The 27,248-nt window shown below is 38.5% G+C and overlaps 1 protein-coding gene across 1 annotated transcript in view; it reads right to left on the bottom strand.

Moving 5' to 3' along the window:
- Positions 1–27,248, bottom strand: part of LOC136833757 (peptidyl-prolyl cis-trans isomerase G-like) — a 94,940-nt gene that overhangs the window by 49,799 nt on the left and 17,893 nt on the right. Inside the window, 2 exon segments of the mRNA XM_067095978.1 lie at positions 15,366–15,517; positions 15,701–15,730. Coding sequence (XP_066952079.1) covers positions 15,366–15,517; positions 15,701–15,730 — 182 coding nt within the window.

The raw sequence follows: 27,248 nt of genomic DNA, 5'->3' as shown, positions 1-27,248 counted from the left end.
TTACAACTTTTTGTAATTCTGTAGTAAATTTTAAAAGAATAAAATATATTCCAGTCATTTCGCTGATCCTTTGGAGAGAGGGGGGGGGGGTAACCTAACTGTCAGTTATCTTGACATACTGACTGTGAAGGGATGAAAATGTTGACCACTGATGGTCAAATAAAATACCGCTATGGAAGGATACTGAAAAATCTTTCTCTTGCTCTCTCTTTTTCCTTTATAAATCATGAATTTCCATCTTTTGATATCTAACATAAGAATAACTTCTCTCTCTCTCTCTCTCTTTCCAAAATTATTCTCGGTCATAAATCACGAATAATTTCTCTCTTGATCTCTAATGTAGGAACAACACCCCCTCTTTCTCTCTTACCTTACTCTGTCTCCATAATAAGTGAATAATTTCCCTCTTAATACTTAACGTAAGTCAGTCTCTCTCTCTCGCTCTCTCTCTCTCTCTCTCTCTGTACTGTACTGTACTGTAATGAAATATGAATTACAGTATGGTATTAAGCTGACTTTTGAATGAAATTAAAGCACTTTGGGAGCATGATTTTGTCATATTTCGGGTTTAAACTCTAGAAATAAGCATATACTGTATGGATTACCAGTTTTAGTGACCCACCAAACTTACTTGAATCCTCGCATTACACAAGGTGTTCTGCAACCCTAAATCAGCGTATGTTATAAGGTATTACTGTAATTCACAAACACTGTGTATTTCGAACTGCATGAATTTCATTTTCAGTAGATTGTACTAAGCTAAGCTTTCTAACAAGATTACCAAACTTATGGCTTATGTAACAATTCATAACCATCTCTTATAATTGACAACAACTTATCAAAGAACTGACATAAACAAACGAACTGGGAAACAGCTGTTTTGTAATTTTGAGAGATTTTACTTTAGCCTAAAGTATGTTAGTTTACCTTTGTCTACCAGTTTTACATTTATGTGCAAAAATAATTCCATTAATACATATATTTCTTTTAGCAACTAAAAAATATTTTACTAATTCTTTCCCTATTAGGCTCAATCAGCTGATTCTGAGAACATAACCATTACAAATGGCAGATGGATGATGAAATAAGATAATAAAGAAATATAGTACTATGCTGTACATGAGTTTTGCAAGTAAAATAGCCAGTTTCATTACCATTAACTTTATCTTAAATATATAGCTGTAATAGCCTATTTATGCATATGAATACTGTGTGTGAAATACCTTTGCTGGCCTAGGTCAATAGTTCACACATATACATTTTGTATCTTGTGTATGGTTATACGTGGTAACAACTGATAAGAACGATACAGTATAAAAATACATTAATGGCCATAAATCCATGGTAGCTACCCACCTAGTGAACTGTGTCATTTACGAAAGAGAAAAAGATTTGGTTGCATTTATTTTCATGGTGTATTTATGCAGTAGATAACTGCCTTTTGCATAAAGTTTTCAGTTTAAAGTGTGATGGTTGTTTATAAGCATAATGAGTGTTTACAGTTATGTGGTATTGACAAGGTTAGGTGAGGAAAGGTATGGAGTTGCCCTTGAAAACTCCTTGATATTTTTTATTTGATATTATCCGACAGGCCTTTGGCTCTATTAATCCGGATAACTGATGGATTACTATACAGTGGTAAGGTTCTTGCCTACCAGTCGAGAGGACCAGGGTTCAAATCCGCCACTCACTGGTGGCTTGGATGTTGCCATTGCATAAAACCTGGTGGCCTGCCAACCAGAGGTCTGAAAACTTGAGGGTGAGTAGGAGAATAGGCACCAGCCCTTGGGATGGGGGGTTAAACAGTGGGCCTAGCGACACACTGGCCATGTGTCTTAGGCATTGAGACCTGTCCCCACTGGCTGTCAGCCAAAGAAACAGATCAGTGCCTGCCGTATGAGCATCCAGAAACTTTAACCCTTAAAGCCTATTGGACGTATCATCGTCGACTAAAATTGTCTGTTGGTGCGAGTGGACGCGTGCCGTCGTCGACTACAAAAATTTCAACCGGTCAACTTAAATCCTTCGACCGAAATGGTGAAAAAACGCAATTTTAAGCTAAAACTCTTACATTCTAGTAATATTCAATCATGTACCTTCATTTTGCAACAAATTGGAAGTCTCTAGCACAATATTTCGATTTATGGTAAATTTTGAAAAAACTTTTTTCTTACACACAAATGGTATAACTCAGCGAAAATTTCATAAATTCTTTTCATCATTTTGTCGTAATTTTGCACTGTTCTATATTAGCAGTTACACAAAGTTTTTATATGAAAATGTGTGCAATTTCATGTACAATACAGCAAAATAAAACCCATGGTTGTAGCTTTTATCAGTTTGGAAATATTTTCATATAAACCACGATAACTGCCAAAATTTCAACCTTTGGTCAACTTTGACTCGACGAGAAATGGTCAAAAACGCAATTTTAAGCTAAAACTCTTACGATCTAGTAATATTCAATCATTTACCTTCATTTTGCAACCAACTGGAAGTCTCTAGCACAATATTTTGATTTATGGTGAATTTTTAAAAAAACTTTTTCCTTACGTCCAGCCAGAAATTCTTCGTCATGTTTTCGTAATGTTTGCACTGTTTTATATTAGTCGTTACATAAAGTTTTATATATGGAAATGTGCAATTTCATGTAGAATACAACAGAAAATAACTCATGGTTGTAGCTTTCAACAGTTTTGAAATATTTTCATATAAATCACGATAACTGCCAAAATTTCAATTGGTCAACTTTAACTCAACAAAATGGTAAAAATTATTAATTATAAGCTAAAACTCTTACCTTTTCTAGTAATATTCAATCATGTACCTTTTTTTTGCAACAAACTGGAAGTCTCTAAACAATATTTCGATTTATGGTGAATTTCTGAAAAAAAAAATTTTTTTCCTTACGTCTCATTTTATTTGGTGTGTGTTTTCTCTGAACATCTCAGAAATTGTTTTGTCATGTTGTCATAATGTTTGCATCGTTTTACATTAGTCGTTACATAAACTTTTATATATGAAAATGTGGCAATTTTCATGTAGAATACAACAGATTTTAGCTCATGGTTGTAGCTTCTATCAGTTTTGAAATATTTTCACATAAATCACGATAACTGCCAAAAATTTCAACCTTCGGTCAAATTTAACTCAACCGAAATGGTCAAAAAACGCAACTGTAAGCTAAAACTCTTACATTCTAGTAACATTCAATCGTTTAACTTCATTTTGCAATAAATTGGAAGTCTCTAGCACAATATTTCGATTTATGGTGAATTTTTTTAAAAACATTTTCCTACGTCTCTTGTGGTAACTCGGCGAACATCTCAGAAATTCTTTCATCTCGTTGTTGTAATATTTTGCACCGCTTTATATTAGTCGTTACATAAACTTTTTATATATGAAAATGTGCGCAATTTCATTAGAATACAACAAAAATAATTCATGGTTCTAGCTTTAATCAGTTTTGAAATATTTCCATATAAATCACGATAAATAGAAAAATTTGACTTTCGGTCAACTTTAATTTTTGAAATGGTTGAAAACTGCAATTGTAAGCTAAACCACTTACAGTCTAGCAATATTCAATCAATTGCTTCATTTTTCAACAAAGGGAAGTCTCAGCACAATATTTCAATTTATGGTGAATTTTGAAAAAAACATTTTTTTACGTCCATTATATTTAATTCATGCATCATTTTGTGATAATATTTTCTCTGTGTTGCTTTGATCGTTTTAAAATTTGTTATATACCAAAATCATTCAATTTAGTGTACAATACAACTAAAAAAATTAACTCATTAGCTTTAACCGTTTTGCTTAGAGCGTGATTTGTATACAATTATATCAGTTTTTTTTTTTCGCTGTCATATATTCCAATATTTATATATGATATTTTTTTTCATTTCTGATGGTTGCATACTAAACTTCAGGCAATGACAAAAAAAAAAAAATGAGCCAAAAATGAACTCTTAATCTTAAAAACTAAGCGTGCTGTGATTTTTGAAAAAACTTTTTTTTCTTCAGCGCTAACTCACCCCAACGCCGGCATACAGGAACGCTTTTTGTAAATAGGGCTTTCTTAAAGGGTTAACTAAACTGACTATATATATATATATATATATATATATATATATATATATATATATATATATATATATATATATATATATATATATATATATATATATATATATATATATATATATATATATATATATATATACATACACACACATATATATATATATATATATATATATATATATATATATTGTTACGTGTGAGGGTCTTGGTTGATCATGTATTATTCACTTTACGTAGTTTTACGGCCCTGCAAACCAAGATTACACGTAACCTGCCACTTGAAGCCAAAAGTTAACCTCAAAGACAGTCGTTAATTAGCCAAAGGTCGCCAGTTAAGGGTAATTAACCTTAACAAAAAATATTTGAGATGAATTTGATTTTAAACGCAACGGTTCTTCCAAACATTCGGACTTGAGGCATTAAAGCATCGAGATTTAACCTGATTTTGCTTACCCTAAATCCTAGGTATTTTACTGGAATAACTTGGGTTGAAGCTAACAATATAATAATGAGGCTTAATCTAGACTTTGTAAACACATATACAGTAAGTGGGGATGAAGGAAGGGGAAACAAAAAAAAATGCGAAATACAGAAAAGATAAAAAGAATTACGAAGTTTTGAACAAAGCGACTTTACCTTGGAATGAACGCGCAGCGCACCAACACCGACTCAGGAGGGTCTTCTGGCAGTCTTCCCTTCTTCACTTCACTGATAGGATAATAGACAAAGAAAAGGAGAAGAGGTTCCGGACATGTGGTCTCTCCGAATGCTCCAGTCTCTGAATTCCCTGACCGACCGGCCTGGGTCAAACAGGCCTACAGTCATGCCTTAGGCATCTACGCTTTGTTAAAACATCGCCGAAGAGACAAGTAAAAGGAAAAAAGGACCTTAGGACCACCTATTTTTAAAGTTGAATATGGAAATTTCTCCTCTGGGGTTAAATGCCTAAATGCTACATATTCCTTTCTCCAACGGATGTTAAAGTTTTGAACTGAAGACGCTTCTAGCGTGGGACAAAGCAATTTCCTGTCTCAGTCAGGCTGATATTTCTATCCCTAAATGTTCGAGGCTAACAGCGTAAATATTTATAAAAGCTCCCCCCTTTAAGAGGGCCTTCACTCCCTTTTCGGGCGTGAAGGTCTATACTAAGCAAGCTGTTCGCCTCTCGTAGGTTACTCTCCTTCCCCTGAGCAGATTAGTCCTGGTTAGCCTACCTAGCTACAGAACTACCTAACCCTAGATAGGATATGAGCTATATTCACTACTTTACCTAATTCTAATAGTACTGGAAGGTGCTCACGGTTATTATAGGCTACCTCCTACAATCAAGATGTGTTTTAGACCTAGCCTAGTGGTACATTCTATGATATTCCTAGCCTAACCTATCCTAACCCGACCGTAGCACCAACATAAGAGTTAATATTCTAACTAAATTACAACATGGTTTATGTTTAATACAATTAAAATTTACTAGTTAATTCATGAGGCTTGCCTCATATGATAAATGGGTGCCTCACTGAGGTCTTAGGCCATGCGTGTCACGAGCATTGTGGCTCGTTTCACAATAGTTAAGATTACTGAAATTAGTTAGGCTACTTACATGATTACTGCGGCTCGGTGGTAAGTGGAAAGAACAAGGCTACTAAATTGATGTACTGTACTTTAAGGTGGCCTAGGCTAGGTACAAATAAAAGGAAGAGATCACACTGGCTACCTTCTCTGGGCAAGGGGCCAGGATCACTCTTAGATGTTAGGGCACTGTGCCGAGAGGGCACTAGTGCCAGGAGGAGCTTATAGCTCGGCAACTACTGGGCTCTCTTCCGCCCCTTCTTCTTCTTCTTGGGTTCCTCCAAGGCCTATCAGTAGCTGGCCTAGCAGGTGATGAGAGCACCTGACTCGGGGACAGGCCAGAAGGGCTAGCGGGCGCGAAGTCAGGGCAACTGCAAAAGCTGCGGAGGACTCCTACTCCGGCTGCTGCGACAACCGAGCGAGAGCGATCTCGACTTCTGCGTCCGAGGATGCCAGTTCCTGGTCTTCCAAGGAAGGGGTACCATTTTTGATCCTCCAGGGGTTCATCCCCTGGAGTCAGAAAATCTTGCAAAAAGAAGTTTCGGGTGCTGGAGGCTCTCCAGTCGCGATGATCAACTGCATGGGGAACCCTAAATCTCCCGGAGGAGGATTCGCCTCATGATTTAGACCCGGCATAGGGGCCTTTTCCATTGGTAGCTCAACGTCCGGGACGGACGGAGTCTGGCACTGCTCAGTGCTCGCAAGTGGCACTGGCAGCAGTTGAGGTCAGGCATGCCTGACAAGGGGTCCGGAGGTGCAATACCTCTCGGACGACTTGGGTTTGGCTGCGGCAGAGATTCCTGCCCCAGCAGGAGATCGTAGCTCTCCAAGAGTTTTGTTGGGGGGCGTCCGCTGGGCGTTGCTTGCTTGGGCAGCCCTCCCAATTTGTGGAGTGGTCTGCCCGCTTGCACGCCCTGCAGCGGTACTGCTCCTCCTGAATCTCTCTTCGCGGAGGAGGACCTCTTGGTGGGCCAGCCCTTCGCGATTGGAGAGGGCTAGGCCTGAAATAGGTTGGGTGGCGCCCCTTCCGCGGACCACTTTGGTGGGCGGAAGGTGGAGGTTTGTCATTATTGGGAGTTACAACTGGGGCCTCCGTGGAGGAGGTAACGTGGCTGCGGAGTGGCGTTGGTGACGGGCTTCGCGAGAGAAGATCCCGACCCAACAAGAAGGCCACTCCGGGCCGAATTCCACCTACCACGCCAAGGCGGTGGGGTATCGTGCCCCAAGGTGTCATTACCTGGAGTTGGACCGTAGGAACGGTAATGGTGTGGCCTCTATCCACTTCATTTCCCACAGCGTTTCTTCGTCAACCACAGCACCAGCTGGCACTTGGGCCCTAGTGATCAGGCTAATGTCTGCGCAGTGTCTACTGTGACCGGAAGGGTCACTGGCAGGCTAGTGCTCTGAAGAGGGGCCACCGAGATGAACTGGGTTTCCAGTCTCTCGGGTAAAGGATCCGGTGCGGACCAGCAGCAGAAAAATGAAGTGCTGATTAGGTTGACAAATTTGGTGGTGGGGACATGATGTGGACAGGCCGGAGATCCAGCATTGTAGTGGCTAGCAGCCCCACAGGATCTGCACGGGCCTTTTGGATGGGCTCGGTGGCCTGCAGTAACTGTTGGAGGAGAGGGCTGAGCGGATGAATCGGGAGCGGAGTTCTGGCTGGTAGGGTTAGGCTGCTTATTAGTGCCGAGTTTGTATCGGCACTCAGCTTCAGCGTGGCCCCCCTTCTTGCAATAGTTGCACAGGGTCTTGCTAGGCAGTCCATTCTTCGGGCGAGTGGAGTTCGAGAGGTAGGGAGGAGGGATGATTCGCTTCTGAGAGGTGCTATGCGACTGATTGAAAGTTCCCCCACGAATCAGCCATGCGACAAGCTTCCATAAGTGTGGAGGGCTGTTTATCGTTAAGATATACTGCAAGGGGCCCTGGCACACATTGGAAAAGGTCTTCTAGCATGGTCCGATTGAAGAGATCCTCAAACGTCGTGCAGGCCAAGGAGTCGAACCAGCGCGTGCCGGACTGGGTTTTGTGACATGCCCATTCCGTCCAAGACCAGCCGACTTCCTTGGCAAGACCTCCGAACCGCTGTCTCCATTTTTCTGGGGTTATCTCGTAGGCCTTGGTAATGACTCTACGAACTTCTGCCATGTTGCCTCTCTGGCTCTTCTCCAGTGAGCGAAGCGCTGCCTTGGCTTTTCCCTCCATATGCTTGGCTAGTATTAAGGCTCTCTCCGTCTCCGTGGTGCTGTAGTTATCGAAAAGAGCCTCGATCTCCTCCAGCCATGCTTCTGGCTCGTCCTCAGTCCACTTGGGGACTAGGGAATTGATGCTCGAAATTGAGCGTTTGATGCAGCAGGTGTAGGACTGGAGGCTTGATGGCTAGCCATAGCTTCGGCATTCTCCATTTTCGCTCTCTCAAGCTCAAGCTCCTTCTCCTTTAGGGCTAACTCAGTTTCCTTGCAGGCTAACTCATGCTGTCTCCTTCTTTCTCCTCTTCATATTCTTTCCTCTTCATATTGCCTTTGCTCGGCTTCATACTTCCTCTGCTCGAGTCTTTCTTCCTTCTCACGCTTGGCCAAGTCGTCCACTTGCTCCTTAACCCAGGTGGTAAGTTCCGAGCGGTGAGACCTGCCGCCGTCCCCAGCCCCAGGAAGGTTTTATAATGCTCTGCTGCCATGGTTCTGGTGGGAAGGGCGTCTAACCGGGTCGACTGGGCGCATTTTGGGCAGCGAGGAAGTGTCTCTTCAAATGACGTGGCACCCTTTCAAAGGTGGCACTGTAGTTTGGGTGTGCCGTGTACAGGTCACACTGGTGGCACTCAGTATCCCTAGGCACTGGTGCAGGTTAGGTCCCAGAAGAACCTTCTCTTCTGTGTTCCCTTTTGTTTTCTTTAGTGGCACTTATGGTGCCAATGTGTTCCTAGGGACCCTCTACTGGAGTCCAACTAGGCTATATGGGAGGAAAGGCACTCTACACCCCCTGCAGAGTGCAACAATCGAATGAGAGAGAAGGGAAAGGGGTAAAAGAGAGAGAGAGAGAGAGAAGTAAGCTATTCAAGTGATGACAGTGCTGCAAATTATTGGCACTGTGGAATAAAGTGAATTTGGGTTTTTTTTTTTTTTTTTCTTTAAAGATCCTCGTGAGTGGCTGGTCCCAGTACCGGCCCCAGTGCTGGCCCCTTCTTCTTTCAGAGGGTGAAAACTACTGTTGGCTTCGGTCTGGATAGCAGGCCTCACTCGTGACCGACAGTTTATCACTGTATTGTAATTACTCTTAACTTGTCCTCATCTATTGTGGGACAGAGGTGTTTCTTTTATTTGGTTTATTGTATTCGAATTATTAAAGTGTCGGCCGTTCTTTCTTTGAAGAGAGGTCAGAGACGTTAGGTTAGGAATGACTTGAATGAGAGAGAGAGAGAGAGAGAGAGAGAGAGAGAGAGAGAGAGAGAGAGAGAGATTTTGATTTTCAATCAGCGAATTTCTTGCTGCTTTGAGAACATGTAAACAAAGATTTTATACATGCACAATGGCATGGATCTTAATAAAATGATATAGATGCGTCGTCTTGGCTAGGGAAGTGATCTTAATTTTCCTGGAGCCGACGTCACAAAAAATTTTAAATTCTCTTTATATGATTTTATAGCAGGTATTTGTATAGGAACTTGTTATTACTCCTAACTAAGGCCTATCTTTCCTGCCTAAATTATCTTTTGTTTTTTCCTAGCTAAGATATTAGGAGGTGGGTTCTGCTACGAAAGGAAAAAAAAAATAACCCCAAGAGTGGCTGGGGCAGTCTGGTCACGACAGCGGATGACAATAACAAGGTCTTAAGATGGCGGAAAAGTCCCGTTAGGCCTAAATTTCAAAACAACCTCTGGCGGTGAAGGAACACCAAAATGGCCGTTCTCTCACAAACAGTTCGAACAATTTCAAAACAACCGCGCGAACACGGAGGAGGAATCCAAAATGGCGGGTATTTTCTTTTTCAAACAAATTCAAAACAACGCAACAAATGCAGGTATCCAGATTTTACTTTAAATATACCAATCATGCATAGCGTTTTACGTTACGGATGGAAAACTAAATTACCAAACAACTTTGTCTTTTGTTATCGTATTTCTCACCCGGACATTAAACAAAAGAATGAAAAGAGAAATGCTAGCCTGCCTGCGTAAATTTACGTTGTTGAACGGTACCTTTATTGTAAAATTACTATTTCAGTTCGTTTGCTACTTCACTGACACGGTTTTGAATGATTCCGCTATATGCAAACAATAACGATCGGAATTGCCGACGCGATTTCTACATTACTTTGTGTATATGAACTGGGCTTAGGATTCGTTCTTGAACGCCTTACGTCCAAACACGGTAAAATGCCTTTCTTAAACGACACAAATTGTGATTCTCTGCTCTCGAGTTGCACCCTTTCCTACGCTAATTCTCGCTACACTGTTATTATAACTATTCTCTTTACTGCTTATTATTATGCCTCGTTCCTGGTTTGGAAGAATGAAATGGAGTTCGATATCTGACTTTTTTTTGGAATTAATGTAATTTAATTTCCTTTTCTCCAGATTCTTTCTCTAAAATGTACTTTTAGATTCTCATTTAAGGTCGCCAATGTTACGTGTGAGGGTCTTGGTTGATCATGTATTATTCAATTTACGTAGTTTTCACGGCCCTGCAAACCAAGATTACACGTAACCTGCCACTTGAAGCCAAAAGTTAACCTCAAAGACAGTCGTTAATTAGCCAAAGGTCGCCAGTTAAGGGTAATTAACCTTAACAAAAATATTTGAGATGAATTTGATTTTAAACGCAACGGTTCTTCCAAACATTCGACGCGAGGCATACAAAGCATCGAGATTTAACCTGATTTTGCTTACCTAAATCCTAGGTATTTTACTGGAATAATGGGGTTGAAGCTAACAATATAATAATGAGGCTTAATCTAGACTTTTGTAAACACATATACAGTAAGTGGGGATGAAGGGGAAACAAAAGAAATGTGAAATACAGAAAAAGATAAAAGAATGGGCGAAGTTTTGAACAAAAGCGGACTTTACCTTAGGACGAACGTTGCTGCGCACCAACACCGCCTCAGGAGGGTCTTCGCAATTACTTCTTCACTAATTCACTGATAGGATAATAGACAAAGAAAAGGACAAAGAATATCGTTCGGACATGTGGTCACCCTGGAATGCTCCAGTCTCTCTGAATTCTCTGACCGGCCTGGGTCAAAACAGGCCAGACAGTCATGCCTTAGGCATCTACGCTTTGTTAAAACATTGACAAAGACAGGTAGAAAGGAAAAAAGGACCTTAGGACCACCTATTTTTAGGGTTGAATGAGCGGAAATTTCTCCTATGGGGTTAAATGCCTAAATGCTACTATTCCTTTCTCCAACGGATGTTAAAGTTTGAACTGAAAGACTGAGCTTGCCTAGCGTGGGACAAAGCAATTTCCCTGTCTCAGTCAGGCTGATATTTCTATCCCTAAATGTTCGAGGGCGAACAGCGTAAATATTTATAAAATATATATATATATATATGAATGTCTTTTCCTGTAATACTACAGTGTAATATGAAAATAAGAAGGCCCATAAAACACTATTTAAACGTTGAAACCATATATTTAGGGCACTTGTTTCTGTGCCCTGTTCACTGGTAGAATATGGACAGGTGGAAAGTTACAATGGTATATATACAAAAACATGAAGGTGTGGCCTTAGGCCTCCGATGTTAAGGAGGTGGCGTTTCTTAAGAAGGAGGATCTTGACCAAATTCTAGTGGTTTTGGCCTCATTAGCTCCGTTTTTGGCGATGGATCTGGCGGTCGGCGTTTCTTGGGTCATCTTCTTTCAAAGGTGCAATTTAGGTATCAATGGCGTCCGATTTCCAATGTCCTCCTGACAGGTTCATATTGTTGGTTTGATTGATGATAGCAGATTCCAGCATCTTTCTTTTATACGGACAGCTACTCTTGAAAACCAACTACGTGCTCCAGTTAATGACATGCCCCTGTATTTCTAATATGTCAGGAAAATTCGAACTCTTAAGCGTAATTTACTGATCTTTTGTGCTCTGTTAGGGAATATGGAAGCGATCTGCCTGTCTAGCCTACATAAATGTCATGACAATTACTACCACGGTATCTTGTAAACTCCGGCTTCTTCCCTTTTGTTATTTAAGTATCGTTAACGGCGAACTCCCGATGGATTTGGGATAATGGAAAATGAAAGGATTATCAGAACAAAGATCGGTGGCCTTTTGGATGTTTTCATCGTATGGAAGCTTTATTTTGTTGTTGAAATCTATTTGTCTGTTGTGAGGTGGGACAGGCCTGTAGTATATTTTATTTGCTTTATTAATAAGCCCTCTCGATAATGTGCTCTATCCACCACACATTATCGAGAGCATGGCTATTAATAAAAGCAAATAAAAATATACTACAGAGGTCCCCCACAACAGACAAATAGATTTCAACAACAAAATAAAGCTTCATACTCGAAAAACATCCAAAAGGCCAATGAGCAATCTCAGTTCTGATAATCCTTTCATTTTCCATATTGTTTAAATCCATGGAGTTCTCCAAAAAAACATACTTAAATAACAAAGGGAAGAAGCGAGTTTACAAGATGGGGTAGTAATTGCCATGACATTTACGTAGGCGAGACAGGATAAGATCAATATCCCTTCGCAAAGAATAACAGAGCACAAAAAGATCAGTAACGTTGCGGTACGTCTCGAGAGTTCGGAATTTTTTCCTACATATTAGAAATACAGGGCAAAATGTCATTTAACTGAGGGCAATCTTTGGTTTTCAAGATTGTGATTCCGCATAAAAGAAAGATGCTGAATCTGCTATCATCAATCAAACGTAACAATATGAATACTTCAGAGGGACATTGGAAATCGGACGCATTGACACCTTAATCCTCGCAACCTTTGTAAGAAGATGACCCAAGAAACGCTCAGCCAGATCCATCGCCAAACGTGGAGCTAATGAGGCCAAAACCATCTAAATTTGGTCAATCTCCTCCTTCTTAAGAAACGCCACCTCCTTAACATCGGAGGCCTAAGGCCACATCTTCATGTTTTTATATATATACCATTGTAGTTTATCCACCTGTTAAATATTCTACTAATGAACAGGACAGAATTTAAGTGTCAAATATATGGTTTCAACGTTTAAATAGTGTTTTATGGGCCTTCTTATTTACATATATATATATATATCATATATATATATGATTATATATGTATGTATATTATATACATATATTATATACATATACATATATACATATACATATATACATATACATATATACATATACATATATACATATACATATATACATATACATATATACATATACATATATACATATATACACATATACACATATACACATATACACATATACACATATACACATATACACATATACACATATACACATATACACATATACACATATACACATATATACATATACACATATACACATATACATATATACATATATACATATATACATATATACATATATACATATATACATATATACATATATACATATATACATATATACATACATACATACATACATACATACATACATACATACATACATACATACATACATACATACATACATACATACATACATACATACATACATACATACATATATACATATATACATATATACATATATACATATATACATATACATATACATATACATATACATATATATATATATATATATATATATATATATATATATATATTTATATATACAGGCAGTTCGGTTTGACGGTTCCGACACGACGTTCTGAACATTTACGCTTTTCAAATATATCCATCAGAAATTATTTTAACCCGACGCATGTTTCGGGGACGATTCGTCAGACGCCCGATCCGACGGAAGAAATATGGCCCCAAAACGGCAGAATAATCATTAATTTGAAGGTTTTTTATGTAAACTCAATAATAATGCAGTTTTACATCATTTTCAATGACCCAGAGCATTAAAAGTAAGGTTTTCTTATGATTTTTGACGATTTTTTGACGATTTTCCGACTTAAACGGCGCAAGAACGGAACCCCGGTAAAACTGGGGACCAAGATATATAAATTTTACTCGCCATTATCCGACAGTATGCCTCCTCCCAGGGTTAGGGGAGTCTGTCAGGGACCAGGTTTAGGAGATCCAATAAGGCTGGATAGCCACATCCTCCACTACACGTCCAGCAAAATGCCTTTCCAGTAGCTGTCTGCCGATACCTGGGACCGGCAACAGGCTCGGGGGTGAGTACCTGTGTGTAACCCCCTGACCTCCATTGGACCTCCAGTATGCCTTCCCCCTGGTTTAGGGGAGTTTGACAGGGACTTGCTGTCTAGGAGCATCTGGGGACAAGTAGACACCTCCTCCACTGCACAACATTTCAATTACGTACAAGGTTAACTTCTGTTAACCTAGACACAAGACTGGCAATGGCATGGGAAAGAAGCGAGGGAGCCAGGCGCAGGAGCAAGAAGAGAGAGAGAGAAAGAGAAAAAAAAATTAAGAGGGCTAGTAGCAGAAAAAAATTGGATGCGGGGAGAGTAGGCGCCAGACGATCAGGAGCTGGTGCTGGGTGCTCCCAGGTGTAGATGGCGCCAGGCAACTGGGCATCAAGTGAGCTAGTGGCTTGTAAGTTATGAAATCGGAGCTGGTGAGTGCTCCTGGGCGTTCAAAGCCGATCCTTGGCTGTCAAGAGCATCAATTCTTCCAAAAACCCAGCGAAACCAAAACAAGCACAATTTCTCTCCTTACTACGTTCTGCCCTTACACTTTTTCAGTTCTCTGCAAAGGAAAGGACAATAAGATGATGTTTAATTAATTCTCTGAAGAACACAGAGTACCATCATAGAGACAAATCTCAACTCCTAACAAACACTGAGACTTGCAGAGATATAGAGAATAATTCGAAAATATTGGACCTGTAGCGAACACAATGTTTGTTTTATTTCCGCGACTTGATAAAGATGGTAGCAAATGCAAAATTTACTTTATCATGTTACTCGGCAACACTTTATTACATTACTTGTTGTAAAGGCGAGTTAAAACAAAGATTGTAAATTCACTACTGTAGATGTATTCATTATTGAACAAATCAATTCAGTAGCGAAAGTAAACATCAGTTCAACAACGAACCAATGTTTACGTTACAGTGTGCCACTTGGCAAAGGAGAGTTAAACAATTAACAGCAATTTTCACCATAAAAGCAAACAATTGATATACTAGACACCATTTAGTAACAACAAAACAAGGAAAAAAGTCATCCAGAAAGCTTTCGGCTGAAGCTACTTGACTTTCGGCTTGAACACCGAAGTCTAGTTCAATAACCAGCAAAAAAACAAAAGAAAAGCTGCTGCCGACACCCGATGTTAACACCAGACGTCGCAGAAACAGACAGAGGATTATCTTCTAAGTCGTTCCTAAGCTCTCGTTAGGGGGCAAGACTAGTCACCTACACAGAACATCAGTATCGCTAGCGTGAAATCTGAATTTAAGCTGCTGTGATTAATGAAACTACAGTAATAGCTATGTAATTACTTGGTAAGTTACTTATATAAAAGAGCTTATTAAACTAACCAACATACAGCTAAGGATTTTCTCTTTGAAGTAGTGAAAAGATGTTCAAATCTGATTAAATACCTTTGGTTTTGACAGAACGCTGAAGAATCAGTTCTCCACAGTTGGATATGACAGCTGGCTGAAGCGGGCGGCTACGGTTGTCAACGGGAAGATCCTCTATGGCTGCAACTACCTCCTTTCCACTCACAACTCGGCCAAACACCACGTGCTTCCTACAAAGTTTGAAAAATTATTAAATATTTGATGGCCTCTCTGAGTCAGGACTAATTACTTCAACTTGTTTTTAATGGTTAAGAACACTTTCATAAGCATATGCATATTCGCAGGTAATGCAGCATGTAAAATACTAGTCACTATTTCATAACAGAAACACTGAATAAGGTTGAAACACTTACCCATCTAGATGCGGAGAGGGCTGGGTTGTTCTACAGGAAGGACAAAACGATCATTACGGTAGAATTCTTAAGAATGAATGTCAGACACAGTGACAAGGCAAGGGGCAGAAGTCAAACCCACAACCACCTGCCTCTGCCTGGCTAGCGGACTGTAGGGAAGAACATAATGTTACCCACCAAGCCAGACAACAGCATTCTAAAACACCTCAATTCTTATGAAATCCTTAAGCGCAGAACTTTGATCGGTCTCATAATGGAAAGCAAAAGTGTTTAAAACCTAGTAGCTTAGATCCTTCCCTTACAGCCAAAAATTATCTTTAATCACTACTCTTGGGAACTGCTCAGTTATACTGCAAAGCTATATGGTGACAGATTATCAAACATTCAGAGCCTCTGATAAGAAACTGTTTTACGAGACTACAGTATCGGCACTGTGTCAGTATTCAACGACGTCTATACAGTACTTGTAGTCAGCACTGTGCCAGTATTCGACGATGTCTATACAGTACAAAATAAAATCGTGAGGGCAAATAAGGACGTGTCATACCTCATTATTATGATTGAAAGGTTTAATACAACCACCAAATCCCATCTGTAAATTTGTTGAGCTTGCTCACGGATCTACTCTTGCCATACATGAAAATTGGGGCTAAGTATTAGTTACAGAAGTTGGATTGCTAAGTAAAGTTCTATGGAGTGGAGTTTAAAATTAAAAGAAAGAAAATAACACAGCTACAGGCTTAAAGAATCATTACAAAGTTTTATTACTATGCACTGTGAATAGTGTACCCAACAAGGCACTGCCATACAAAGATGTCACAAATCAATCTTGTGAAGGCAAAATATAATGAAAATGCATCTGTCTTGCAACTACTAATTACTCCCACCATACACAGTGTACTACAAAAATTTTATAATAAAAATTCATTTCAACTAAAAAAAAAATGCATATTGTGTCAAGTGGCAATACGGTGTGTAAAAAATACTTGCAAAGTTCAAATAATAAAAGTATCTTTTTAAAACATTTAATTTTCCTAAAACAAAGAATCTTACTTAGCCTTACGCTTTCAAGTCACTGGTACATATACGGCTGAGTGATCCCTTCCAGTATATGATCACACAACTCTGACCCTCCAATTCATTATGAAGATTTCCTCTCCTAACAGTATACAGTACACCCATTAGGAAGGGAGGCAGAAAGATATTCTAACATAGGGAAAAGGTTTTTCATTTTTCCTTTTAAACAAAAACAACGTTAGCACATAGCTAATATACAGTATTGCCTTACTTTGCAAAAGTCTAGTTAGAAAGAAAAGCAGTTGAAAGAGGCCAGCTCTTAGATTGTAATTACTATAAGAGTATTATTATTATCATTATTACTATTATTATTATCATTATTACTATTATATTATTACTTGGTAATTTAACCACACTATGGAGCTTACATTTCTCAATCATATGGATTTTTTTTTTTTGTAATTCATATTTTTTCCTCGGCATACAAACCAGAGCCTTTTATGTAGTATTCCTCAACGTGAGCTGTAATAGGTCATTGAAATTTGATAAGGTAGTTAGCTGATGGTAGGAGGATAAGTGAGGAAAGAGCCACAACTCATCTGCTATCAACAAGCAGTTCCTTCAGCATCAAGAATTCAGTGGGGTGGTTCAGGTGGGATTATGATAAAAGGCTCTGGTTTGTATACCTAGGAAAAATACATATTGAAACTTTCCAAACGTGTTACTTGTTGCTACCGAAACATAAACTATTGCCTTTTACACTGGAGACTCATTTCTTAAGATGGAAGTTCTCTCTCAGCTGCCTGGTAAGTTGAATCTCCACCTGGAAAAGTCACGCTCCCAGTCACACCAGTGCCGTGTGGGCAGGGGACTCATGATTCCTGTAACTTCCTAGTTGATCTGGCATAGGAATGACAGTGTTAGAACCCCTAGCTTGATAGGTGTGTCCAAGATCTTGCTTGAAAATGAAATCCTCAGAGAATCAAGTACAGCCACACACATAGTGACAAGTCAGAGGGCAGCTAAATCTGGCCAATACAACAGATGGGTTCAGATGTAGCTCTACCACTGGTGCTCCCCTCTGATTGAGGGTATCAACCTGGGGTTGAGATTTTCAACCAAGTTGGCTAGGTTGTTTGCCACAGTTTCTCAAAGTTAAAGATGTACTACTCTGCCAGACATAAGATAAAGCCAATTTGAAGCATTCTAATAGGTAAAAATGCAATTTTGCAAGTGCAGGTGGATACTGGAAATTCTGTGGCTCAAGAACTTAGCTTCTGCTTTCTCTTTATTTCCCTTTATTTACCTTTTGTTTCAAACATTCAATAAGTTATTTTTGGTTCTGAACTACCATTAGTAACCCTCTACTGTTTTGTTTCATCTTTATCACCTTTACAAGTGATTTTTGATGATTTTCTTTCCTCATTATGCAACGTAATATTAAATTTTCCATTGATCACATTGGGAACACCAAACACCAGCAGTGTTGCCATAATTTTTTCCTGTCTTTTTATGGTTCTGAACTTTACCAGCTTACTCATTACTTTTAAGGGCAGGGTCAACCACAAACACAAAAATATTAATAAAAAAAAAGTACTTTGTAGCAAGTTGTACAATCATATTATCATTGCCAATGATATCCGTTGTGTCGTTTGTCCGCCTTTTGAAATAAAAACTGCATCTTTTATTTCACCTGCTCTTGTATGTAAATACTCAAATATCATACAAACAGCGTGTAAATTAGTTTTTAAAATTTCAAATAGTTCAAGATATATATATAGGTAAAATTGTGTGATTTTCAATATAATTCTCTCAAAAATCATTTTATTTTTAAATTACATGAAAAAGACAAAATATATGCATTAACATGAGAGGTTTCAAAAAATCCAATAATATTTCGAACTTCAGCAAGTATTTGAAACCAAAAAAGTATTGTTTTGATGTCGCACTTCAACTGGAATGTTTGAATGCAACCATACCTTGGTTACTGGCGTTATAACTATTTTTACAAACATTCTAAGTATATCTATATCATACTGAAATAGTATTTTTGTATTGAAATATCTAACAGAAATTATTAATATTTACTTTACTTACATTGATCACATGGGCTTTTTCTTTTGGCCTTTATCGGCTTTTATAGCCTCACTGCTGGGATGTCATCACAATATCAAATCATAGCAGTGTTGCCTATTCTCATTTTCTCATTGCTCAACTAAGTGCCACTTTTATAAGGGCCATTAACTTTCTGCTTAGAACTTCCTCACACTTTTCTTATCTTCCTATATTTCATTTTTTCTGCTGTGTCATCATGATGAATATTTTCTCTTGTAAATCTTTTTCATTATTTGTATGTTTTACCCCTTTTTTAATGTCTCTGCTTCTGAGTTGAAGACCACTGCTCTGTAAATACTGTAGTCATCCTGCTTAGTTGAAGAATTTTGTTTTTGGAGTTCATTCCACAGCACACTAGAAGACTTTCATTTGTTGATTTGTTTGCAATCAATGAATGCTTGACTTAGAGAACACTAAATGTTCAGGTACCGAAAAATACATGAATTATGAAACAACTTTAACTAACGCACTTATGTTAAAAGAACGTAAATGTTCCAATAAACTACTGTTTTTGGATAGACAAATCCATGAAAAAATCAAATTTGATTTTTTGAGAAATAAGATAATGCTTTGAAGGTGAAGATGAATTTACGTTAAAGGAGGGAAAACGCTAACAACAATGCAATCAATGATGCAATCACTAAATATTCAGGTGATGGAAAAACATGATATGGTGTGGATAAACTAGGGGACAGGGAAAATAGGATAATTTTGTGACACGTTAAAGAATCTCAGAGAATTATTCAAAAAAAAAAAAATTGTGGAAAATGGTTATGATGTTACCCTTATTTTGGAATGCAAGTGTGAGTAGCCAAATAAGCTTATTGCAGTTATTTTATATTAGAGGAGATATCTGAAAAAAGAAGAGAGGGGACCAGGTGCCAGCTAAGCTTTTCAAGAAAGCTTTCATGTGACAGTAAGAAAAACTTTAACTGCATTTTTCTTAAAACATTAGTTTTGTACATTCAGATCTCCATAACTCTGCTATTTATGAATGGATATGAATACTTTAAAAAGCATTATATCAGTGATTATGTGGGAATAATTCTGCAAGCTCATTTTTCTTTATATTATTTTTTACATATATTCAATATGATTCTTAGCTTTTTGGTATTATTTACTAATTTTATTTTTTCATACTAAAAAAACCTAATTTGAAAATTTTATTCATGCAATTTTGTTCTTTATGATCTAAACTTTGAGTTGGATTTTGAATTTTTCAAATTAATTGATAAATAATGGTGTACAGGGTTTTCAAAATTTGGAAACAAATTTATATAAAAAAGCACAAAACATTTACAACAAATACATTTTTGCGCCTACTAAGGCAAAATTTTGGGTACACATTCCTTAAAACACTATAAATCAGCACTAACTTTCATTACGATAGCTAATGATAACCAAACCCAACCCCACTAGCTGATACCCTTAAAGGAGAGAAGAGATAGTCATCTTATCAGCTGAAGCTCAACAACTGATTGCTCAACTGAGTGGTCACCTGCATCTGTGGCCAGTCCAGCATGTATTCTGGCAGAACTGCTGCTGCTCAGAGAGAAGCCAATCATTATACCTTCAAAACCAACCTTACACTCTTCAAGCACCTTAGGTGAGATGCTTCCCTGTTCAAAAGGAGCTTTGGTGATCGCACAACCTGTTGAGCAGCCACCACAGGTCCCAAAGAGATGTCTAGGGACCTGTGGTGACATCCCTCAGGTAGAATGTGTTAAAGGTGGTTTGATAACTCAGATACCTGCCCTTACTGCCTGTGCTACTGAAAAGTTGCTCTGAAATGCCAGGGATGGTTCCATGCTCCCTGACTTCATGAGGTGTTAACAGAACTGTGTGATTTTGTACTCTGCAAGAAGCATTGTCACCTCATTTGATTACAGCACAAAACCAGCAAGAAAGGGTAATCCTGGACACCTACTTCTTGTGCTTGCCACCACAGTACTAAAAAAATGAGGTGCTGACACAGGCCTAGAGGTTGGGTCCTACTCAAGCAATACCTTTTGTCTCACACTGTATGTGGATACCTCTCTTCTGAACAACCTGCAAGGTCTTAGGTAGAGGAAAACAAAAGCTCTTGTACCTCTCATCAGGCACTGATGGTTTCTGGGTTTTTGCCATAAATCCAAGAACATACAAGAACAAGAGATTCCAACCCTTTCAGTGCCCCGTTCCAAAAAAAGGGGGGTGGGGGTGCCTGTTACTCACCAATACACTTTGTCAAGGCGAGGGTTAGCAGGAAGGCTGAGGGTGAGATCTCAATCTGAAGGGTCCCTTAAGGGCTTACAAGATGCCTGAATTAGACTGAGAAAGATGTCATGTCACACCCTGGAGGTTCAAGTCCCTCAGGACGACAAAGACTGCTTGAAGTTATTTAAAGGCATAGACAGATAGATTTTAATCATGAAGATTGAGAGAAGCTTGTTTGATGAAGGTAGATGAAGTCCATGATCAGCTGAACAGAACTCCATTGAAGAAACACTCATTCTATGACACTGATCGCAAAAGATGATCCCCTTCACTGGTTAGGAGAGTAGACAACATAAAATCTCTTTGGGAATCTGCCAAGTGAGCCAGAAGAATGGGATATCACTTGGCATAGGGTCAACAAGAAGAAAAACAGGGTCATTTTGAGCCCTGGTGATCAACACACAACTGATCACCGAGCTGATCAAATTGAATGGAGGAAAGGCAAAAAGGTCCAGACCGTTCCAGTGGTGCTGGAGAGTGCCTTCAGGCCACCCAGGCATCTGGCACCAAACAGATGAACACTGGGAGATTCCTGTTTAGCCACATGGCAAACAGGTCAATCACAAAGTTCTTCTGAACATGTACAGCCTTTTTCAATTTGAAGGAGGACCACTCTGTTCCTGTTACCTAAATTTGGTAGCTAAGCTGGTCTGCCAAATCATTCCTCCTTCCCAAATGTACCCAGCTGGAAGTTCGATGGCAGGGCAAATCACCAATCGTGTATCTACTTAGACAACTGACAAAGGTGAAGGAAAACTGTCCTCCCCTGCTTGTAGATGTAGGCCACTGGGTTATGTTGTTGCTCATCAACACTAAAGAGTGACCCCTCACATGATCTTAGAATGCTGGGAGGACTAGCAGTACTGCTTGTATTTCCAAAATGTCCAAATGCAGATAAGATTTGTTAACCTGAGGTGTGCACCTCATCCTTCCTATGATATGTCTGATAACCATAGCATCTCTGGAAGTGGGGGGTTCATGGAAACTACCACAAGGAGGTTCCTGTTGTCAACCAAAATGTAAGATCCCCCCTTACTTCCCCACTCAAGGGCATTGGCTGGGAAAAGGCCACTTGAGGCCAACCAATGTAGAACAAACTTCTCCAGGGACGACAGGTGACCAAGGATTAACTGCCAGCGCAGTGCTGGTTGTTCCTGTCCTGACAGGAACTATGCTGATACCTCTTTGAGCCTACTGACACAAAAATATGAACGAAAGACTCTCACTATTCCAATGTCCAAGACTACGCAGGTACCAAGCCTGCTATTCAGGAATGAATCTCCCAGTTTATCACACTCCCCAGGTGGCGACAAAATAAGTGTTCTCCATTTTGAAGCAATTGCACCTCTGAGGATGCCAGAACCAGCCAATCATCCTGGTAACACAGCAAGAGTGTACCCTGTGAAAGAGCCCGTTACAAGTGGTGCACAGCCTTGCTGCAGACAAACAGAAGTACTTCCTGGAGGACTGATGAATGGGTGCTTGAAAGCAAGAAGTCATCCCATCTGATGAAATCCAACACCTGAGCCAACTTTGATCATCCCCTCTAATGACATCCAATACCTGTACTCCACCATTTCTTCTGCCACTGCTGACAGGCCAGAGCTTTTCAGGATCTTAGTACTGTAAGAGAAACACGGTGGATAGCAGTTCCTGAAGGTAGAAGTATCTAGGACCAGTCCATTTTGCTGAACAAGAAAATCACGTCAGATGAATGCAGAAATATGTAGTCTATGCCTCTTGGGACAAGTTGAACTTCCTCTGATGGACCAATGGCAGGAAAGTAACCTGTGTAATTGCTGGACAGCAGAGAGTCCTCTGATCGGCAGATCTGACTATTAACCTAACCCAACAGCATAAAAAGAACACAGCAACAACAGCAGTCAGAGCAACTGTCGAGCTCAGAGTACCCTAAAGTATGCTCTACCAATGAGAAAGGTTTGAAATTTTTAACTGAATTGAATTCAATACAGAATTTAGGCCAAAGGCCAAGCACTGGGACCTATGAGGTCATTCTGTGCTGAAATGGAAATTAACAGTAAAAAGTTTGAAAAGTGTACGGGAGAAAACCTTGTAGTTGCACTATGAATCAACTGTTAGGAGAGGGTGGAAAGTAAGATGGAAAGAGAATAAGAGAATATAAAAGGAGGTAAAATAAAAGGAACGAAAGGGGGTTGCACCAAGGGGCTGAAGGCACATACAAAGAACCTTAAGTAATGCCTATAGTGCACCACATGAGGTGCACTGATGGCACTTCCCCCCTGGGAATTGAAATCGTTAAGCTCACAGAACTAAACTATTTCTCTTCAACTCAGCTGAAGGGGTTCTGAAAGAAGAAAACCCCTTTACATTTCAACAAATTCCCTTCACCAAGAGTAGGATTTTCTTCAAAAACAGAGGCTGACACAGGACTGACTTGGTGACTGTAAACACAATCAATTGGACCTAGTGGGGTCAACTGCTGAAAAAATACTCAAAGTAGACTCGCAGCCTCTTGAAATTGTGGTCTGTAATCCTACAGACTTTTTGTAATAGAGTACAGCACTATTGAAAACACCCAGCACTTAAGCTGACTAAAAGAAAAGCCTGAATTACTCAAAGCATTGTGAACCAATATATTTCACAAAAGACAAACTTAAATTTCACAGCATTTTCTGATAGTGATTGTGTCCTCTATAAACATACTAAGGCACTCACATGCACTGTTGCTCAAAAGGTCTCCGTTTCTGTAATCATCATATTTAGGTTGAATGCTTCATTCATCTCTTCAAAACTGCTGTATTCTTCTCCATTATCAAATGCTAAGTTCATGGGTACACTAAACAAGCAATCAAAATTTATGAAGTCCCTTGAGACATTCAGCCAATTTGTTAAAAGAAACCCCTTACAGTACAGCATTCACGATTATGACAAATGTATATCTTGGTCAAATTAATAACAATTCCCAAAGTTTTTAAATCTACGGCAACTTTTCATACACTTAATACATCAATCACATTATTCATCATATTAACAGTTGCACTCCAATGCTCTGGTTTTCAGATATTAGCATTTCTTAACAACTCATCAATCTCTGGACTTGGATGACAAGATTTCCTGTATAATTTCACTACAGCCTTTTCATGTCAAATGACAACAAAAAACCATTATGTCTTGCATTTAATCTTACACAATCAAAATGAAAAGATCAGCATACTGGTGATAGAACTAAATTTCCAATTAATAACAAAATAACCTTTCCATCTACTCGCAGAGTATCACTCACAATTGAATTCTCTGTGAAATTCTTATTGAAAATAATGGTCTGTTTCAGTCAACAATGTCAGCAGTAATAATGGCATACATCCCTGTATTCCAACAAGGAATTTCTAGATGCTTCAGAGATGACACAGAAACTTCACTGCCAAAAATAAATGAAAATGTACGATCTTTCCAAGATCTGTGCAAAATTCAAGACCACTAAAACAACTTGTTTTTTCTTTAATGCACACACTGCTGAATCACCTACATAATACTGTGCAGTACTGATTTAGAAAACTAATTTTTCTGTGCAGTATTGATTTAGAAAACTAATTTCCAGAACTGTTCTATGTGATAATTTTTAGCATATATCATACACAATGAAAGCTGGATTTCTGAACATTCATTATAGCCTACAGTACTGATATCAGCATTCTCTTACAAGTAGGGGAAGCTAGGAACACTATGAAGGCATGAACACAAATAATGTCCCATGAAACTTCATCATCACAGTCAGTCAGTTAGTAAATGATTTGTTTAACCAGACTTCTGAACCCTTTTAGGGTTCTTCTCGGGCTAGAAAAAAAGGGGGGGGGAAGAATACATAATAAAAAATTAAATAGTTAAATAAATAAATAATAAAAAAGGGAAAAAATTTAAAATAAAAAAATCGAGGGAAAAAAAGAGGGGAAAAATTATATTTTATTTATTAATTTAATTTTGTTTAAGAAGAGAATGATATTGTTAATTGAAAAGTTATTACCTTCAGCTAGAATATCCTTTACTGATTTATTTTGTAAATAAGCATCTCTTTCATGTTGCCATCTGGGACAGTCAATCAAGATATGTTTGATTGTTATTGGGATGCTACATTTTTCACAAGTTACTGGATTTGTGTGAGGAGTTGACATCAGATGACCATGTGTGAGTCTGGAATGTCCTATTCTGAGTCTTGTTAAAAGTCAACAGGATTAAAATTTCTACTGACAACCCTTTCAACACTTATCAGTGAGGGAAACTTGCTATTTATCTCACCCATGCAATATATTACCACTACTGAAAACAGACTTTCCTAGCTAGCTTGCAGTCCAATTTACTGACCAAATATACATCAAAGATGACTTAAAAGATTCCATTGTGCAAAAATCTGCTTTGCACAGCCAATGTCACTTACAAATGCATTTATAACTTAGTCTGATTATTTAAGAAGCAGTACAAATTACAAAGCAGTATAAACTGTCCTGTGCCTGTACCAGATAAAATAAACTTCAGAGTTTAGTAAACACAGTCTGAACACCAACTCTTTAAAATCATCCACACTAATTGCAGACTAAGCTACTCTTGCTCTCCCACTATGTGTTGTTACACCAATTTTATACCCACATTTCATTACTAAACAACCCCCAAGAGATAGCTGACTGACACATGGTCCCATCTTTTTCAAAAGTAATATATCTCCTTAAGTGCTATCATATTATAATGATTAAAACAATTAAGTTTATTATATTTTCATTCACTTGCTCAGATGCTCTACAATATTCTTCAAATCTTTATTTTGCACCTGACATAAATTTTAAATGTAAGATACCCTGCATTCCTCCTTTATATACATATATAAAAAAATCTGCAGTAATTTGTATAGACACATGTAAAATGAATGAAGGGATGGGGGAACCACCTACCCACTCAGTAAACACTGTTGACTTTTCATTCAGCAAAATGGACTAGTGCAGGGTTGGTTAGAGATGGGATTTTGGTAGACTTCCAACAGTCTGTGACAGAAAGGGCCTTTCTGAAATACGTCACCCATGTTTTCACTGCTTTGTTTTCAAATATTTCCATTCACAGTTTTCATATAAATAAGTCTGGGTCTTCCAACTCTTCTGGTAACCACAAGAGTCTAACTCACACTATCACCCACTATTCTATTTGGGGTTATGCAATGGAAATGTTCAAGGCACCTTTCATCATTATCTCATCAACACATAAAACTTCTTTAATTTTCTTTTTGGTATTACCTTTGACATCATTCTAACTCTGGCTTGCCATTTGACTCCTAAAATTCTTAAAGCTTTATTCCTTAAAAATTGACTGAACATAGCAATACAGGTCATGCTAAACAGAAATCCTTACGTTTTTATCTAATTTTTATCTATTTGATTTCTGAATATTATTCAGCCTGACTATTGTTCAATATGCATTTTTTAGCCTTTCATAAAATGCGAACTATACCATTAATCTGTAGCAGATATCATTCCTAAATATTTGACATATTCAGCCTCACCAATCCTTTCTCCATCTAATAGGAGTTATTTGTTATGATTAGGAGGGTAGGATAGATGGGAAGAGATGCTAATACACTACCGAAAAGGCCTAGAGTGCATGGATTAACAGTCCGATGTGAATAAAATAATTAAATATGAAAATAAAAAGCCAAGAAGGAAAGAATCTGCTTGGCTACCTCACCATAGCTATATAAGCACCAAAAGAAAGTGTGCTATGTTATTTGACTGGCATCTTCACCTCACTACAAGTCTGACTTGGTCAGCTGGGAAGTTGTTCAGTCAGCCACCTTAACAGTAGATATTACATTTAAAAACAAAAAATTACTATACAATACACAACAATACACCATATCACAGAAAATAAAATTTTCCCTTCTTGACAAAATTAAATCTAGAATGAAGTTCACCACCATACTTACTCCATGTATGCTCATCAAAATTAAAACTGAAGCAGAAATCAATTTATTCATAGTGAAGATTTTCATCAAAAGCCAAAATAATTACGGCTCCCTTTGAGTCATTCCTGGGTGTCTAATACCCCATTTTGACTGTATGATCACAATTCATTTACATTATACTATATACAATAACGTCAGCTAAGAGGTTCAGTTCCTGAAATTCATCATCTAATCCTA

This window comes from Macrobrachium rosenbergii, chromosome 52 (assembly GCF_040412425.1).
Source record: "Macrobrachium rosenbergii isolate ZJJX-2024 chromosome 52, ASM4041242v1, whole genome shotgun sequence".
NCBI lineage: Eukaryota > Metazoa > Arthropoda > Malacostraca > Decapoda > Palaemonidae > Macrobrachium > Macrobrachium rosenbergii.
Note: the sequence above shows the minus strand (reverse complement) of the source record. Positions and strands in the feature narration are given on the sequence as shown.